The sequence below is a fragment of the Eptatretus burgeri genome, chromosome 17, assembly GCF_056783735.1.
Source record: "Eptatretus burgeri isolate ZD-2024b chromosome 17, Ebu_testis_v1, whole genome shotgun sequence".
Lineage (NCBI taxonomy): Eukaryota > Metazoa > Chordata > Myxini > Myxiniformes > Myxinidae > Eptatretus > Eptatretus burgeri.
The window spans coordinates 57980525-57999106 of NC_140977.1; the positions used below are offsets into that span (position 1 = coordinate 57980525).

General features: G+C 41.6%; 1 protein-coding gene across 3 annotated transcripts in view; it reads right to left on the reverse strand.

Moving 5' to 3' along the window:
• Nucleotides 1-4254: 4254 nt before the first annotated feature.
• The window catches only part of LOC147010227 (uncharacterized), a 50722-nt gene continuing 36394 nt past the window's right edge, over nt 4255-18582 (reverse strand). For 2 of the 3 annotated variants that reach the window (XM_085860767.1, XM_085860769.1), the window contains exons 2-4: nt 6290-6531; nt 5827-6115; nt 4255-5014 (exon numbers count right to left, since the gene is read on the reverse strand). In XM_085860767.1, the coding sequence (XP_085716893.1) occupies nt 4731-5014; nt 5827-6115; nt 6290-6531 (815 nt within the window). In that variant the 3' untranslated portion in view covers nt 4255-4730. Of the gene's footprint in view, nt 5015-5826; nt 6116-6289; nt 6532-14515; nt 14652-18582 lie in introns of those variants that run through there. The other variant, XM_085860768.1, reaches the window with a different exon arrangement.

Sequence of the window (18582 nt, forward strand, 5' to 3'; positions counted from 1 at the left end):
TGTGTGTGTGTGTGTGTGTGTGTGTGTGTGTGTGTTAAAGAGCAGTTCGAGATTTAAAGCTTGGTTAGGGTGACAATTGGTTTGGAGGTGCTATAAATAAAAATAAATAAATAAATAAATATTAATGAAGTAGTTATTTAATTCGAGAGATGTTATATATACATATATATATATATATATATATATATATATATATATATATATATATATATATATATATATATATATGATCAGTTGGGATGATGATGTCACACTCAGCTGCCTCTGTTGGTTGTATTCAAGTGAATTTGTGGTGTGCTTGTGTAAGATATCAGGAGCTAAAGAGTTAAATCATTGAGAGACGTAGATAGGTAGAGTTATCATTAGAGTCAGCAATAATTGTAGCCAATGGGATGATAATTATGGAGCTGGATGACAATCCAGTGCGATCTGCAGGGTTAGAAAAAGAGAACAGGCAGGGGGTGGGATGATGTGAACAGCACGAGATTCTTCTTCTTATTCTTCTTCTTTGTGTGTGTTTTTTTATACTATTGTTAGTTCAATCATTCCACATTGAATTTTGTTTTACTGTAAAAAATAAATTTAAGTGAAGGGTTCAGGTAATAATTTTATATTTATTATTTAACGCCAATTTATGAGCCCAAGGTGTATTTGTTTCCTGATGCGTGGACGTGGACTGCTCTGATCGGTCTTCTTTGTACGAAATCCATCACCGAGAGGATTGTGTGTTAAATTAGAGAGGGAAAACCGACAACTAGGGAACGAGAGAAGTGGAATTAGAGGGTGGTGTGTCGGAGCAGAGCAGGTGTTCGGGTAAAGGGACATGGAAGCTGGAATGGGAGGTGTGGGATGAGGAAATGAAGGCAATGAAGCTGGAATAGGAGGTATGCGATGAGGGAAGGAAGGTATGGAAGCTGGAAGAGGAGGTGTGGATATTCATGTCTTGCCTCATGCATATTTGTGCTCCACCCATGTTCGCATCATCTACACTGCAGCGGGCGAGAACACGTTTGCATGTGTCTGAAAAAGGCACTTTTTTACCAACGCTTTTGTATTTTTTTTAAAAAAAAGGAAAATGATTTAAACCTCTGCAAGTGTTTGCTAAACTGCATTGAGCATTCTTATTCAAATATCGGGACATGTAGGCCGTTCCAGGATACCTGTTGTTTTTGAGGCCCTGGTGATTTCAAGGTTAGGTGCTGGCATTTTGGAGGCTCTGGGTGTTTTGGAGGTACTGATTATTTCAATGTTAGGTGCTGGTATTTTGGAGGCTCTGGGTGTTTTGGAGGTCCTGTTGATTTCAAGGTTAGGGGCTGGTGGTTTGGAGGTCCTGGTGATTTCAAGGTTAGGTGCTAGTGGTTTGGAGGTCCTGGTGATTTCAAGGTTAGGTGCTGGCATTTTGGAGACCCTGGTGATTTGAATACCCTGTGTGTTTTGGAGGTTCTGGTTATTTCAAGTTTAGGTGCTGCTGGTTTGGAGGTCCTGGTGATTTGAAAGCGCTGGGTGTTTTGGAGGTCCTGGCGCTTTCAAGGTTAGGTGCTGGTGGTTTCGAGATCCTGGTGATTTGAAGGTTAGGTGCTGGCATTTTGGAGGCTCTGGTGATTTGAAGGCCCTGGATGTTTTTGAGACTCTGGTGATTTCAAGTTATGTGCAGGCATTTTGGAGGCCCTGTTTGTTTTGGAGGTCCTGATTATTTCAATGTTAGGTGTTGGTGGTTTAGAGATCCTGGTGATTTGGAGGCCCTGTTGATTTCAAGGTTAGGTGCTGGTGGTTTGGAGGTCCTGGTGATTTCAGGGTTAGGTGTTGGTGGTTTTGAGATCCTGGTGATTTGAAGGCCCTGGGTGTTTTGGAGGTCCTGTTGATTTCAAGGTTCGGTGCTGGCATTTTGGAGGCCTTGGTGATTTGAAAGTGCTTGTTTTTGGAGGCTTTATTGATTTCAGGGTTGTAGTAGTTTATGAGGCAATGGTGCGCAAGAAGTCCAGGTGAACTCTGTCCCAGATATTGAAAATCCCAGAGGTTTTTTTTCTATCAGACTTTAGTTGAGGTTCTCACGTGGAGGCAGTCCTTGTAAGTAGAGATTCATGCTGGTGTGCTTTTGTGAATACTACCCCGTGTTCAGATTTGTAAAATAAATGATAGATTACACTGTTGCAACTCTGTGAAGCCGGCATTCCCTCAAGGAAATGGCACCCGACATGCAGTGGTCCTGAAACACATTTCATTTGTATTCTTTCAGTTAGCTGTTAGCTCTTCCATTGTGTCGAGTGGGTAAATGGGACAAGATGCGTTGTGCAGGGCTTTTAGGTAGGTCTTCAATCACCTTTGCTATTCTTTCACCTATTCCACTTTAAGTACACACACGACCTCTTCATGCATGCATGCACGCCAGACCAAACAGAAACGTATACCGCAGCAGCATCATTAGCATACGTGCCTCAGACACCTCACCTCAGACCCTCACGATGTTTACCACGATGCTACAACCCTCACCTTAATCCCCACAATGCCTTCTAAAAATCCCCACAGTAACCTGCACTCGACCTCCTCACCTCAATCACAACAAACGCTTCAACCATTCCCAACACTTCAACATCCTTACCACAAACACCACAGCACTTCCCCCACCTCACTACAACTGCCACAACCACAGATAGTACACTGGATACTCACCACAGTCCTTTGGGATGCCAGGGAACAGAGGACATTGCGAGTCAGAACACATTGGCATGTTACTCAAAGCGCAATTATGCGCTGGGACTCATTCATGACGTCTGGGTAGCCCTGGCACTTCGCTAAATAACAACGCTCGAATGGAGCCCAGCGCACGCTCATATCATGGCTGGAGAGCACTCCCAGAACCCATGCCCCATATAAATCTCGGAGCTCCATTGCGTGGCCAAGGCCGGGAGAAAATGAAGCCATTTTCGGCTCCGGAGTCTGGCGGGGAGGGGCTACTCCTCAGTGTGGTGTCTGTGTGCCAATGAGAATGTTCAAATATGCCTACAAGGCCTTTTGATCTGTTTTCTAGCTCCTCATTCACCCGGGCTCTATAAGGACAGTGGCAGAGAGCCGAGAGCGGATCTGACTCGCTCACCAAGCCTGATCCGACAGCACCAGTCACCGAGACAGAGCAAAACGAGCAGTTACCGGGTCATCACCGGATCATCGGCAATCAGCTTCCGCTGTGTTCCGCAACCAATACTCATTACCATTTACAGATTCTCTCACACGCCACGTTAAGCTATCCTCTAACACTTCTGTCTTCTCTGTTGTAGACGCAAATCACAAAAAGGGCAACTACAGATCCACACACCTGCACTCCTACTCTTTTGTGTCACATTTGCACCCCATTTACACCTCTCACTCACACACCATAGACACCCATATTTTTCTTTCATCCTTCCCCCTCGAAAGCAACTGGAAAGTCCAGGTCCGTTGGTCGCGCCAGGTATTGAATGAGGTCGAAAACCCCTCAACTGCCTCTCCTCTTTCTTGCTCTCAAGCTTCCTTGGGTGTGAGTCTGATGGCACCTCAAATGTTCACATCAGATAAGAATGTGTAAGTTCTTTATTTCGGTTCAGCTATGCCCTGTGTCTTCTTTTTGTACATAATTGCATTTATTTTGCCGCTCCCCACGAATCCTTGCATTCGCTGCTGTACATTTTGTGGAATAAAACCCTTTTGAGGACTGCACATACTTTTCCTCACCCCTATAAATAAATTGCTTATGTTATAAATGTACCCAGCCCGTTTCGTCTTTTCCTTCATTGGTCCAGCATGTTCCGCACGCTTAGTTTAGCCGGGAAGTTCTGCCCCACTAATTTGCTCTTGTTAGCCAGCACACACTCACTGTATCACTCGGCAGTAATCCGGGTGTGTGCTGAGGGCACGAGACCGCCTTTGGTTCGGCCGTCCACAGGTAAGGTATCACGTGAGGTTATGTAACCCTGCCAGTATCGGCAATGCTAATCGGCATTCGTGGTTGCTTAGCACCCCGCCGGTGCACGCAGTTACCTGCACCCAGCGGCCTCAGGACCGGGCAATAGGGAGGTACCCAAGAGCTTCCCCTCATAGTGAGCCTCGAACCCCGAGTCCGTAATGATACAAAAACCTCGGCTCGTGGAAGAGCAATCAATGAAGTTGATCTCTAGTTTTGTGTAAAAGTCAAGTTTAGCTTCAGTTCGGATCGATCGCGGTTTCATTTTGGGATCGCTCTCTTGAATCCATCATGTTGAGCACACTGCATCAAGGATAGCTGAGAAGGAAACCATTTAATTCTGGACATTAACATGTCATGGCATAGAAAATAAAAGGAATATTATACAGTATATATATATATATATATTTTTTTCTTTACAAATATCTTTCAATCTCATGTACCTTTGGTCTGATAGTAAACTGCACCATGTAGAGAAAACAAACACGCAAGTTCATATAATGCTTGTACATATTATTGTACTACTTAAAGTTTGCTCATAAAATCGAGCTTCATTTTCCCTGATAGGATGTCCTCACCTGACAGGACATTCTCACCTCATCTCTTTTCATCTCTCAATCACCCAATTGCAACACACCTCAAACGATCATCCTTCATGGCAAACCTTTCGATACGGACAAACCTTTCCGGCATTTTACCCTGGACTTGCGAAGCAGGAAAATTGTAATGACCTTCGCTATTTTTTTTTACCATGCCACCACCACCTGAACAACACACTGATTCCATCATGATATTAATACTTCAGTACGGTCTTGTCAAATTGGTATGTAAGCTTCTTTTTCACTTTCCTAACCTCTCCAGTGCGGCTGTAGTTTCGAAGAGCCCTAGCCATTTTCTGATACGTCATTTCCTTGCGGTTACCCTTTCTGTTACCCCAGCTCTGTGCTAGCTCTTCCTTGTGCTTGGAGGAGAACTGGAAGACTCCTTCTGCTTCGTTGACCCACCACACACAATGCTCCATCTTCCTCTCTCTCAGCACCTCAAGGAGAAATTGGTAAAGCCTCAACTTTTTTCGACCTAGGGAAGAGGTGTGGAGGGAGAGCAGATCGAGTGTAAGGGAAGGGGAAGTAGGACTCCTATCACATGCCAATCAAACATTTCACGCATAATCGAGAGTTCAATGATGAACTCGGTTAACAGCAAACTTCGCCTCACTCTCTACTGTTATGGTGCAACAGGTTACCCGTCGGGTGAAAGTTTGTGGCTCTTCCCACGAAATGTGTGTGAGAAACGTGATTGGACATGTGAAGTCATTGTTATTGAGGAAGTGCTTAGTTGTTCCTCCTTTGGCCTTGCCATAAAGCTGTGAAACTGTGGTGGCAGGTGTTTGGTGGCATCATGGTACTGTAGTTTAGACTGCATTATTTAGTGGTATTCTTCATGTTATTCTTCCATAATATACAGGACTTGCACATGCAACCATAGCTGGTTGACTAGGAAGACCATCCATCTGTGAAACTGACTTGCTATGTCTTTTATCTCCTGTTCTTCCCTCCAGTCCTTCGAGACTGACTACCCATTACCATGTCGTACTTTTTCCCATCCTCTTCTACTCTCAATGACACTATCCATCCCCCCCCCCAAACCCACCCCCCGACACCCCCTTCACAATGCTCACACTGTGTTGTGTATCTGTGTGGTATTTGTCCTCCTGTTACCCTCCACCCCTCTGTTAGTGTATGTCTTCCATGAACATTGACTGAGCAAGAGCGAGAGAGCGAGAGAGAGAGGAGAAAAATTTATGGTTTTCAAAATTATCGATAAACCTTTAAGCAGCGAAGCGCAATGGGCAAAACAACCAAACTGTAGATACGAAAATGAATTAATACCTGGCAGGGAGCACTTGATGATGCTTTGGGTTGGAGGAACCAAAGACAACGGATAAAGATGTTGTCCAGCAATTGATTGCATTATCGGGACTGAGCTCTGAACCCGGGTCCAAGTGGCCGTTCCAGGATCGTCGTCCGAATCCGAGAGCTGAAGGACACGTTCCTCTGAATCAGACATTGAGGTCGTGGAAGCAGGGGGTGAAGAGGTTGGACATGGAGGAGAAGACGTGTTGTACGACGGTGCTGCATGGATGATTTCTGGGAGGGTCTCATAGTAAGGGGATTGGTACTGGAAGGGTAGGGAGGTGGAAATGCACAAAAACTTCAGTGAATTATCGAGAACCTTTTGCCAATGTATTTGATATTTATTCAAAACGTTATTAGTAGTTAAACTCCAAACGTCTATCTCCTGCAAAACCTTTATTCTCCCGACCCTTTAATTCCCTTGAACCGGTCTGCTTACCACACTGTGGTAATGGGTTCCCATATAAGGCGTTTCGGTGTAAGTTGCGAGGGCTGGGAGGCAGTAGGATGCCGATGGCACATTGGGTTGAGACCCTGGCTGGATCTCATCTCCGTAAAGAGTGGGCAGTTGTAGAAGAAGATCGTGAAGTTCATGACTGGACGAGCGCTGGAGTTCAGTGAAATGTTTGCCATAGGCATCCACATCCGAAATAGCACCGGAGGGATAAAGGAAGCTGGGGTCTAGAGAGCAATGAAAGAGAGAGAGCACAGAGGAGTATTTAACTTGTTATGCAGAATAAAAATGATGGGGACAGGGATTTGGTCTCTTCTTCGATCCTCTAAGTCGAAGACCTTGTTTCACCGTATGCTAGGCATGGCCATCGAAAACAACTTGTAAGACGCTTGTTATTTAATTCTTATCTCTTCCCTTGTTTATTTGTGCTTACATAACTTGGAGATTCTGATATGCTGAAAAGGCCTGATTTAGCAGTCCATTTATCACCACTTGGTTGTCTAAGGTCTTGTTCTTATGGAATTTTGCCACTCAATGAGCCTCATCGTGGAAGATGTCATCACAGGATTCACTATTTGTTTCAAAATATTCTGGATGGGCCCTTTCTGCAAAGCTCAAGCTTGAGCTAAAACAAAACTGAAGTGCATGCTGCTCAGCACATGCTGCCGCAACAATGGCCTGTTCAAAAAGGAAAATGAATCATAGTTGTGAAATAATGGGACCTGTGTGAATAACCAACTTGAGTTGGACTAATATGATTTTAGGACTTCTCGAGGTTAATTTAATAAAACTGAGGGCAACACATTCCAATGCACATCCTAGGATGTGCCAAATACAAGGTTATTCAAAATCAACACTCGAACAACAAAGAAGAATAAGCGAGCTGATGATCCCCCAAATGGTGAAGCAGCTCTGACTTATTTGGTTATCTGACTTGTGGAGGATACAATTCTCAACCTCAAGATGTCATCAGAGGCACTTCCTCGTTGTCTGTTCGAGTTCCAGGAGATTTCTGGATGACTGCAGGTCCATATATTTGGTTTAAGTTAAAGCTGAAAGACATGTTCATTGACATTCCACCCAGGTGCACATACAAGGGGCCATAATGAGTCGTGCATCACCGCTAATCAACAACATGGCCAATGCCACAAATGGCAGTCATTTCACCATCAGGAGCTATGCAGTTATTGGCTCCAAGTTGATGTCACCAGGAGTCATTTGCTTGTACCACTGAATACATCACGTCAGATGGAAAACCCATGACGTAATAAAGATGAGTTGGGATTAGTGTCAAAAAGTCCACAGCACCATTTTCTCTTTATCAATATCAGTGATGAGGAGCAGACCAACCGGTGGCTTTTTGACATACGACGTATGCACGACTTAATGATGACTCTCCATGATGACTGACATAGTTAAGTGCTGCTAAATCTGACATCATTTGCTTAAGAAAATACTTCCTCCGAAGAAAATGTCCCCGATTCTTTTGTCTCTCTACCTGACCATTGTCTCTTCGGCTTCTGTAGTTCTGAACCCTTCCCCGGTGGTGGGGTTGCAGTTCACCCCAATAACATTTCTCACGATCCATGGACTGCATTCCAATAAAATGGACATTATCAAAGCTTTTCGACTTGCATTACTCAAGATAAAACCACAAGCAGATGAAGAAGAAGCACCAAACTCTCATTTATAAAGTTACAATGTCATGTCCTCAACGTTGATTGGTCGAGAAAAAGAAAGGACGGGATTACCTGATTAGTGGAACCATGAAGCATCATGAATAATGAGTGGGTGGAAATGAACCCAACCTATCCCACCTCTCTCTTACTCATATGTGGGAATTTCAATTGTCACCATGCCAATTGTTTTGGTATTAGTACCTCTTCAACCAACTACATCACCAAAGCAAAGGACTTCAGTGACTCTATGGCCCTGACCCGATCTGTGAACTCCTTTCTTTTGGACCTGGTAAAGACCAACTTTTCTTCTAATATAATATCTCCTGTTTGTCCACTGTTCCATTTGGTTCATGTAATAATGTTCTTGTGAGAGTCCACATCTGTCTGGGTAGTGTCAAAGAGCCACCTCGGCACCGCAGAGGTGGCGGCGATTCACACAGGCCGACTGGAAGGGACTGCAAGCTGCCATCTCACTTTCGGATCTGTCTTATTTCTCCATTGCTCCCAATATTGATGCCACCCTGGAATTCTACCGCAAAAGCCAGCTTTCTCTCATGTACAGGTTTATCGAATATCTGCTGCAGTTATCATACCCATACTTTCACCCCCATTTCATTGAATCCTATAGTGAGGCCGTTGCTTTCAAACAATTTCCCTTCTCTTCATGGAAGGCATGTCTGAGGTCGTAAGTACCACAAAGCCCACAACAGGTGTGTCAAATCTCAGAATAGGTAGAAAACATCTGGCCATCCTCAAGGCTGAACTCTCTTCCTCAAGGTTGTGGTGGTGAAGTGTCAAGTCTGTCTCGGGAGTATGTTCCCCTTTCATGGCACCAAAGCCAACTCCTTCACTTCAAATGGCACCAAAGCCAACTCTGCTTGCAAGAAGGCTGGATGGCTGAACTCTGTTTGCTTCCAACTCTCACGTACCCAACCCCAAACTTTACACAGTCATACCCAAATGCTCCTACATCATGCAGTTCTCACCTGAGACGGCGAAGAAGCTTCTGGTAATTATTGACTCCGATTCTGCGATAGACCCAGACAACATCAGTGCCTGCGACTTGTAAACCTGATCTGCACCTCTGACACATCATCTTTCTGCTCTGTTCAACCTCTCATTTGCCCTAGGTGAGCTACCATCCACTAGGAAGTTGGTCGACATCACTGAAATATACAAACATCGTGCAATAATAGATCCTCTAACCCACAGGCCCATTAATTTTTCTTAAATTGTTAAGCAAAATCATGAAATCCATCATTACAGTTGACATCATATCTGTCCTTTAATCCAAAGGCCTGATCTCAGAACATCGGTTCAGATTGATACCCAGTTACTCCACCCTAGACATGCAGTGTCTGCTCTCATAACAGTGGATGGAGAATGTGAATCTCAGACAACAGATAAAAGCCATTTCTCTGGATATTTCTCGAGCAGGTTATTGCCACCCTGACTTGCTTTCCGAAAGCTCTGCCGCCCCACATGGCTTATCGACTTCCTCCGCTCTCATAGTCGGTGCGTAGCTTTTCACGGGAGCCTCTCATCTCCTCTCCCTGTTGATGCTGGAGTACCCTGAGGCAATGTCTGGTCCCAGTCCTGTTTGTCATATTCATTAATGATCTTTCTGAATATTTGGAAAAATTCTCCTGATCCCTTCGCAGACTACTCCACCCTCTGTGTAACACTATCATCCTTCACGTAGGAAGGCAGCAACCTTTTCCCACTCTGTAGACCTTGATAGCATCATGAGCTGCTTAAACACTTGGAATATGTCTTTCAATCCAGAAAATCTCACACTCTCACTCTCTCCAAAAGGACCGTCTGGCACTCTCCCATTTACTTCCTAGACAAACCATTTAAAATTCTGTCACTCAAACTTTTCAGCCTCAAAATCAGCCACGATCTCTCTTGGCCAAATCATATCGCAATTGGTCTCCAAAGCCAGCCACCAACTGGGTGTCCTCTATTGTGCCAAGTCCTTCCTTGGCATGTCCAAACTTCGAACTTTCAACAAGGCCTTCATCTGAAGCTTCATGGAGTATTGCTTTCCCCTTTGGCCTGACATCCTTGCCTCACACCTTTCACTTTCTTATGACTTTGAGAACAAGACCCTGAAAATCATTGGCATCTTCAATCATGAAAGGTTACTTTGCCTTTATAAACATGGTGGGCTTTGTGTCTTTGAATGTTTCTTCAAAACACACACACACACACACACACACACACACACACACACACACACACACACACACACACACACACACACACACACACACACACACACACACACACACACACACACACACACACACACACACACTCACACACACACACACACACACACACACACACCAGGTTCGTCCAGGGCACACTTGGTCTGCCAATAAGCCACTTCTCCTGAAACTCCCAAAATCCAGGCTCACTGCTTACCTCCACTCGTTTGTTCCTCTTTTTTTTTTTCTCATCAGTTGAACCGACTTCCTCAGTCGGTTAAATCATTCTTCCCCCTACCCCCCAGGCTTTTAGATGGCTGTTCACCACCTCCTTCTTGGATAATTTATCAGCCATAATGACTCGGTACATGGTCTTTCTTACCCTAATTACCCTCTCAAACACATCCCTTCCTTTCATGGTAATTGTGTCCCCCCCCCCTGCCCCCATCTCTGTCCTCCAGTTTTAGTCTGGTCTTTCCTTCCTTTTCTTGCATCTTTCTTCTTTCTGTGTTCTTTTAAACTTGTGTTTTTAAATTAGTGTGGTGTTCATGAATTGGTGTGGTGTTGATGTGGCACAGGTATGATGGGCTGAATGGACTCCACCTGTGTCTAACTTCCTTGAGTATTTCCATGATCCTGAAATTTTAATGTCAAACAAACATGGTGAGGGTATTTCAGTTACTTTTTGTTGGAAACCTCCACTCTTTTGTCCACCAAGATCTCACCAATCTAATTTAGATGTGTGGAAGAAAAGGCCTCCGCACTTATTCTATTTCTGTGGAGATGCCGTTGCAGTGGCTCCTGCTCGGAGCTCATTTTTCAGTTCTCAGCAGTTTATTTCCAAACATGCGATATCCAGGATGCATCTTGTTTCATCTGATGGTTCCTCACTCAACGTCATCACTCAATGAGATAGCCAGCTCTCCAGCCAGGCAATTTAGACCATCCTTTATACCGATGCTCTTTGTATGAACGATGTTCCTGTGCAGCCTCTTGCCAAACGGATACAAAGCTCAGTATAATAAACTCCTTTGTAGTCACATTGAGCTTCCGAAAGACCTTATATGAGCCAGTTCTGCCAGTGTGAGCAACAGTTGCGATGATTTTAAAGTTTTTGTTCTGCTTTTATGTGAATGCAATGAAGAATCGCAGAAACTCCGGTGATACTCTCGGTTAATGCGCACGTTGACACAGACATACTGTTTGTGTAAAAGACCTGTTGGAGACCCCTTAATTGTCATGAGGATTTTTTTGTGGATTGCAGGTCACCACACAATAGCCACAACATGACTTCCCCCATTCTTTCTTCACTTATGAGGGCCATTCACCTCTTTATTCAGTGATTCGCAACAGAATGTCATGGAGGCTTGTGGATCAAATGATCTTTTACACTATCTGCTCAAGCATCTGGTGCCACATCTAACTCATCATTTCCACCACCGAAGGTGGATGGAGGTTACGTTTTCACCCGTTTGTCTGTCTGTCTGTCTATCTATTTGCCTGTCTGTGAGCAGGGTATCTCACAAGGTTGTGTTGTGGATACATTCGGACGAAATTTGGTGGACATGTCGGGTGTGACAAGGACATGTGACAAGGACAAATAGATTAGATTTTGGTGAAGATCCAGGTCCAGATCTGGATACTATCATTTTTTAAGTGATTCTTCACCATTGAGAGAAGAGTCCAAAAACGATATACAGCATGATAATCTCAAAAAGTTGTGGATGGATTCGGACAAACTTGGTGGATGAGTTGAATAGGTGACAATAACCAGCTGGTTAGATTTAGGTTATGGTCCGGATGCAGATCCGACCAATCAGTGGGACACAAAAACGTAAACTGTTCAGTCTGGCGGAGGCATGCGCTCTTCCGAGTGCCGTTCTAGTTTCACCTTGCACCACAACCACTTGGCTTCAAGAGGTGGAAGTGGCTCTTAGTAGTTGGAGAGGTACCGCACACACCACGAGGACTGGTACAATTCAATTTGGGGTTTCTGCAGAACCTTCACGTAGCCATTGTCTGCGATATTGGCCTATAAAGATCTTTTAGTTTCGCAATTGAGAACATAGAGCTAAGGAATTGTGGGAAAAAAGTCTTGTGCTCTTGACTGTCACCGCAAAATAAATTGTTACAGTGAAAGAAGAGGCAGATGATTAGATATTTGTGCAAACTGAGAATGGCATCAGGTGGTTCAAGTGAATGAACTCCATAATGCATGTAAAGTTTGTCTGTCTAATATTTCGCCATTTCCTGTCACTAGCCCAAGGCAGGAAGCAGCTGTCCTTGTGCAGCTTCCATTTCCTGAACAAATGAGCAGAAAGGGATTTTTTGGGGGGTCTGCTATCACTGCACTTGTCCAGAGTCAAAACTAAATAACATTAATTATTTTTTCCAACTACAATATAATGATTGCCATGATTCAAGTTTTGTTTATAGTATTGCGAAATATTCACCAATAATTGTGGCAAATACCAAGTACGTGTTGGTATTTGCTGTTTGAGGGAGTGGAGGTTGGCATTGGGGTTTATGGTCTCAAACAGGTGTTGTGATCCTGGGATGCCCACTAATCCCTTTCCTGTAATATGCACGATCACAGGCTCAGCTTCACAGTCACGTGACCTCTGTCTGCATCCTGATTGGTCAAGGTCGCTTAATGACTACATTCTGAGGACATTCAGATCAATAAATATCTGATACATTTCAAATAGAAGGGGATACCATCCTAAAGAACAATATTCTGCCTAAAAAAAAATTAAGAACCAATAGTTGGGTAAGTGTACCCGTGTACCCACACATGCTTGTTTTGCCTTTTTCTATACATAGTCTAGCTTCAGAGAGGAGCTAGAAACAGAACGGACAAGGACGTAAAATTACAGTGGAAAAAGAGTGGGTGGAGAAGCAGAGGGTGGGGGAAACACACAGCAGGGGAGAGAGACAAAATGGAGGTAGACATGGAGAAGAATAAGAGCAAGGGTGAGGACATGGAAAAAATAGGATGGATAAAGCTGTAAACTCTCAATCACAGAAGTTGAAGGGAAAACTGGAGAAGCAGAAATGGAACAAAAATAAAAGTTAAAAATAAAAATTAGATATAAAATTAAGAGGAGGGTAAGGGAACCGGGTAACCTGTAAACTCTGAAAGTGCTGGGCTTAGAGAGGGTTCACGAGGGTATAAAATATCATGGTTATGGATAAGGAATGTCCTTGTGGAGAGAGAGTACTTCGCATCAGGCTGAGCAAGGTGTGAGGTGGGGGGCCAGCCCAAAGGGGAGAGAAGTACTCCATCAAGCTGTAAATGAAGGCATTGTTGGTAGGTATTAGTTCAGTCAGTGACTGGCTTTTCAGGCCAACTTAGATGACTATATGTTTCAGCATCAACATAAGTCGATGTGGAGTACAAGTTGAATTGGATAATTTTCCCATTTTTCTTTCCTTCATTCATAGATTAGTCGATTTGGACTTAGATAAGTTTGGATAAGACTTTGGATTGGACTTTGGATAAGATAAGTCGGAAGAGGAAGCTCGATCAACTCGAGTAGTTTGCAAAACTGTCAGCCAGAACAATATAGGTGCTAATTCCACCCTGACACTGTCACAATGCATCGCCAGCCACTAATTCTCGGGTCATGAATATTAATGAGCTATTTTGTGCATATTATTTGAACTACTTTGTGGGATGACCTTTCGGATAAATTAGGAGTGTAAATATTTTTTCAATATTGTCAGATACAGGCACAGTATTTAAAACGAGCTACAACATCATTATCAGCATTGTCTTAAACCATAGATAAGTCGATTCTGCGTACAAGTCGAGGCCAGAAGTTCCGGGAAAAACGGGATCGACTTGTATGCTGAAAAATATGGAATGTGGTTTGCCAAAGAACATGGCTTATGGTGAGGCCAAAAGGTTTGAAAGACTGAACTTCTTCAAGAAGATTGTTGAGGAAATGGATGGGAGAGTTCACCAGACAGTCTTTGCGAGGGGAGGGGAGAGATTGAGATAGTCAGGATTGAACGACATATTCCAAGTGTTTGACCAACTCGTGATTTTATCAAGGTCTGAAGAGAGGGAAGAGCCTTCTGCCTGCCGATCTGAAGGATGAGGGATGCTGCAGCAGAGGGTGGGGTCATCAGCAAAGAGATAAAGAGGGTTTTTCAGAGTCGGAAAGATTGTTGATGAAGATTAGGAACAAGACTGGGCACAGAACACTGCCTTGGAGCAGTCCAGCCTTGACAAGGAGAGGATATGAGAGGACCCCATTGAGAGCAACACGTTGGCGATGAGTGGAAGAAGTCAATAAGCCATGAGAGGAGCTGACCTTGGATGCCATAAGCAGAGAGTTTGGAGATCAAGGCGGGGTGCCAGACTGTATGAAATAATTGACACATCCAGAGAGACAGCCCTGATCTCTGAGATTGAGGGCCTCAATCCATTGTTGGGAGTGCAGAAGCAGCATGTCCAGGGATGAGTGACTGAGCCTGAAATCAAGCTGTTGGAGAAAAGGAAAGTTTTGATGTCAACTGTGATGATGGATTATATGACCACTTGGGTACAGTGTACACCCCAAGTAATATTTTTATTTATTTTTAGTAATAGTTTTGTATTTATTTGAATTATTTTGCATATATAACAGGTAGTATTTTGTATTTCCTGTAGTATTTTGTATTTATTGTAAGTAGTATTTTAATGTATGAGTACTATCTTGTATTTAGTACAAGTGGTATTTGTATTTCTTACAAGCAGTATTTTGTATTTTCCTGTATTCATTATAAATATTATTTATTTATCATAAATATTATTTTGTATTCATTCTAAGCACTATTGTTTTTGATTTAGTACAAGTAATAATAACCATTCCTTTTACACAGTGAAGAACATAGAGCTGTCAAAGCAGTTTTATTGGCTAAGAAGTACAATCCTGGACGGGTCGCCACTTCGACACAGGAAACTCAAATGGCTTATTACCCAAGTAAGCTGGTTGGTACTCATTTTTTTCCGACCTTGGAAGGATAACAGCCTGAGACAACCCACCTGGTTTTATTACAGGAGCTCAAACTCAAACCCTAAAATCTTAAGCCAGCTACCTTGTCCGTTAAGCCAACACCAGGCTTATTTAGTACAAGTATTATTTTAAATATTAATAGAAGTACTATTTTGTATTTATCTTGTATTCATTGGGTTGACAGAATGGCCTAGAGGTACGCACACTTAAAGTTATTTAAAGTAGTATTTATTCTAAGCTGTCTAGTCTAGCTGCCTGAGTTTGATTCCCAACCTAGATATAAACTGTTGGTCTGGTGTTTCATAGGCAGGATGATTCATCAATTTGTGTGCCGTCCCTTGGATGGATGCTAAACGGGCGTTCCATCTGCCAGCATTCGTTGGTGGGCGATAATGATGATCCCATGGTGTCCTTCATGAAGAGTGGGCACGCTATTGCCGGCATCATGGCCAAATTCCAAATTCCTGCCCTAACTAGTCGAACGTCAGGCCTGGTTAGCCGGTTTGTGAAGACTTGGACCAAGCTTCCCCCGGCCAACCCCACAAGAAAGGTGGGATAATGGTGCCGTTAAATAATGACAACTTGTATTAATTATGTTATTTTGAATTTTTTATGAGTAGTATTTTGTATTTAGCACAAGTAGTATTTATATTTATTTGAAGTAGTTGTTTGTATATAGTACAAGTTGTATTTGTATATTTTAAGAGTACTATGTTGCATTTACCTTGCATCCATTATAAGTATTATTTTTTTATTTATTAGAAGTATCATTTTGTATTTATTTTGTGGTATTTTGTACAAGTCGTATTTGTATGTATTATAGGTACTATTTTGTATTTATTATTAATGGTATGCTGTAGTTATTGTAAGTAGTATTTATTACATGTTGTATTTTGCATTTATTATTAGCGATATGCTGTCGTTATTTTAAGTAATATTTATTACATGTTTTATTTTGCATTTATTATTAGCGATATGCTGTCATTATTTTAAGTAATATTAATTTAAATATTATTTTGTATTTATTTTTAGTGGTATGCTGTAGTTATTTTAAGTAGTATTTATTATAAGTATTATTATGCATTTATTATTAATGGTATGCTGTAGTTATTCATAATAGTATTTATTATATGTAGTATTTTTGTATTTATTATTGGTGATATGCTGTCGGTATTTTAAGTAGTATTTATTTTAAGTATTCTTTTATATTCATTTTTAGTGGTATGCTGTCGTTATTTTAAGTAGTATTTATTAAATGTCGTATTTTGTATTTATTATTGGTGATATGCTGTCGGTATTTTAAGTAGTATTTATTTTAAGTATTATTTTGTATTTATTTTTAGTGGTATGCTGTAGTTATTTAAAGTAGTATTTATTATAAGTACTATTTTGTATTTATCATTATTGGTATGCTGTAGTTCTTAGAAGTAGTATTTATTAAAAGTAGTATTTTGTATTTATTATTTGCGGTATGCAGTAGTTATTTTAAGTAGTATATATGTTAAGTACTATTTTGTATTTATGAAAGTCGTCTGCCATTGTTGTTGTAAGTAGTATTTATTGTAAGTGCTATTTTGTATTTATCATAAGTGGTATGCCGTAGTTATTGCAAGTGGTATTTATTTTAAGTTGTATCTTGTTTTTACTTTTTTGTGGTAGGCTGTAGTTATTTCAAGTCGTATTTATTATTAGTGGCATGCTGTAGTTATTTTAAGTCATGTTTATTATTCATAGCATGCTGTAGTTATTTTAAGTAGTATTTATTGTAAGTACTATTTTGTATTTATCATACGTGGTATTGCAAGTGGTATTTATTTTAAGTGGTATGCTGTAGATATTTCAAGTGGTTTATTATTAGTGGCATGCTGTAGTTATTTTAAGTTGCAGTTATTTTAAGGAATATATTGTGTGTTATTTTAAGTGGTATTTATTTTGAGTTGTATTTTTTATTTCTGTTTAGTGGTATGCTGGAGTTATTTTAAGAAGTATTTATTATAAGTCCTATTTTGTATTTCTTATTGGTGGTATGTTGTAGTTATTTTAGTAACATATGGTGTTATTTTATGTAGTACTTATTATAAAGTAGTATTTTGTTTTATTATTGGTATGTTGTAGTTATTTTGAGTATTTATTAAAAGTGCTATTTTGTATTTATTATTATTTGTATGTTGTAGTTATTGTCAGTAGTATTTTGCATTTGTTGTTCGTGGTTTTATATTGTAGTTATAGTAAGTAGTATTTTGTATTTATTAGTGGTATTTATTGAAAGTATTATTTTGTATTTATTATTCATGATATGCTGTAGATATTTTAAAGTAATATATCGTGTTATTTTAAGTCGTACTTATTATAAGTAGTATTTTGTATTAATATTGGTATGTTGTAGTTATTTCAAGTAGTATTTATTATAAGTACTATTTTGTATTTATTATGAGTGGTACTACCAGCCTACCCGCCCGATGGGCGATCTTTTTCCAAGCGTGCAACACGTTGTTCTGATGCATACCTATATTTGGGCGGTGTATAGGCAACTGACAGCTCTGCATCCGAAAAGTACAAAAATAATAACCCATGAAATTATGTGCATGAAGTAAAAACATACATAATGCTTATAATTCAAAACACATCACTGCACTGGAAAATTGTGGAGACAGAAATACTGCACTGTAAATGGTGAAGACTTGTAATACCCTCCGCTATCTCGAGGCGGTGCTACATGATGCACATTGACATAGAAAATGTGTGTCCACCCCCCCCCCCCCAAGACCATCGGCAAAGATAAAAACAACCCGATACACTAATTGGGGGCATGCTGATCCTATGTAGCAAGTCTGGATGTAATCAGCCAACAACTGTTGAAGGAGTAGCGTGACAAACAAATAAACAAACACACAAACACTGATCTGTGAATTATGGTGAGGATAAGTGAAGAAAGTGGGAAGTGACTGTGAATTTAACGTTCCATCTTTATTTAATTTTAACAGTGTTCTTAACAAACGGGAACAGGGACAATGCAGGCATGATAGGCCGAATGGCCTTCTCATGTGCCAAAGTTCCCTGTGTAACGCTGTTTAGAACAGAAATAATTGGGGAGGGGAGGACAGAGAGTGGGGGTGAGGGTGCATGTAGTTGGAAAAGGGAGGTGGAGAGATTGCGAGGGGGGTTGAGTACTAGGGGAGTGGAAAGGGGGTTGACTACTTGGGGAGTGGAAAGGGGATTGAGTACTTGCCTTTGGGGTAGTTGAAGACTTGAAGAAGAAAAGGGGAGAGGATGACAGAGTTGGGTTGGGGGGGCGGAGGGAGAGGGGGACAGAAAAGGAATGGGGGGGGTTTGACGTTTTTGAGGGGTGGGGGGGGTTGAGGACTTTGAAGAAAGGGAGCACA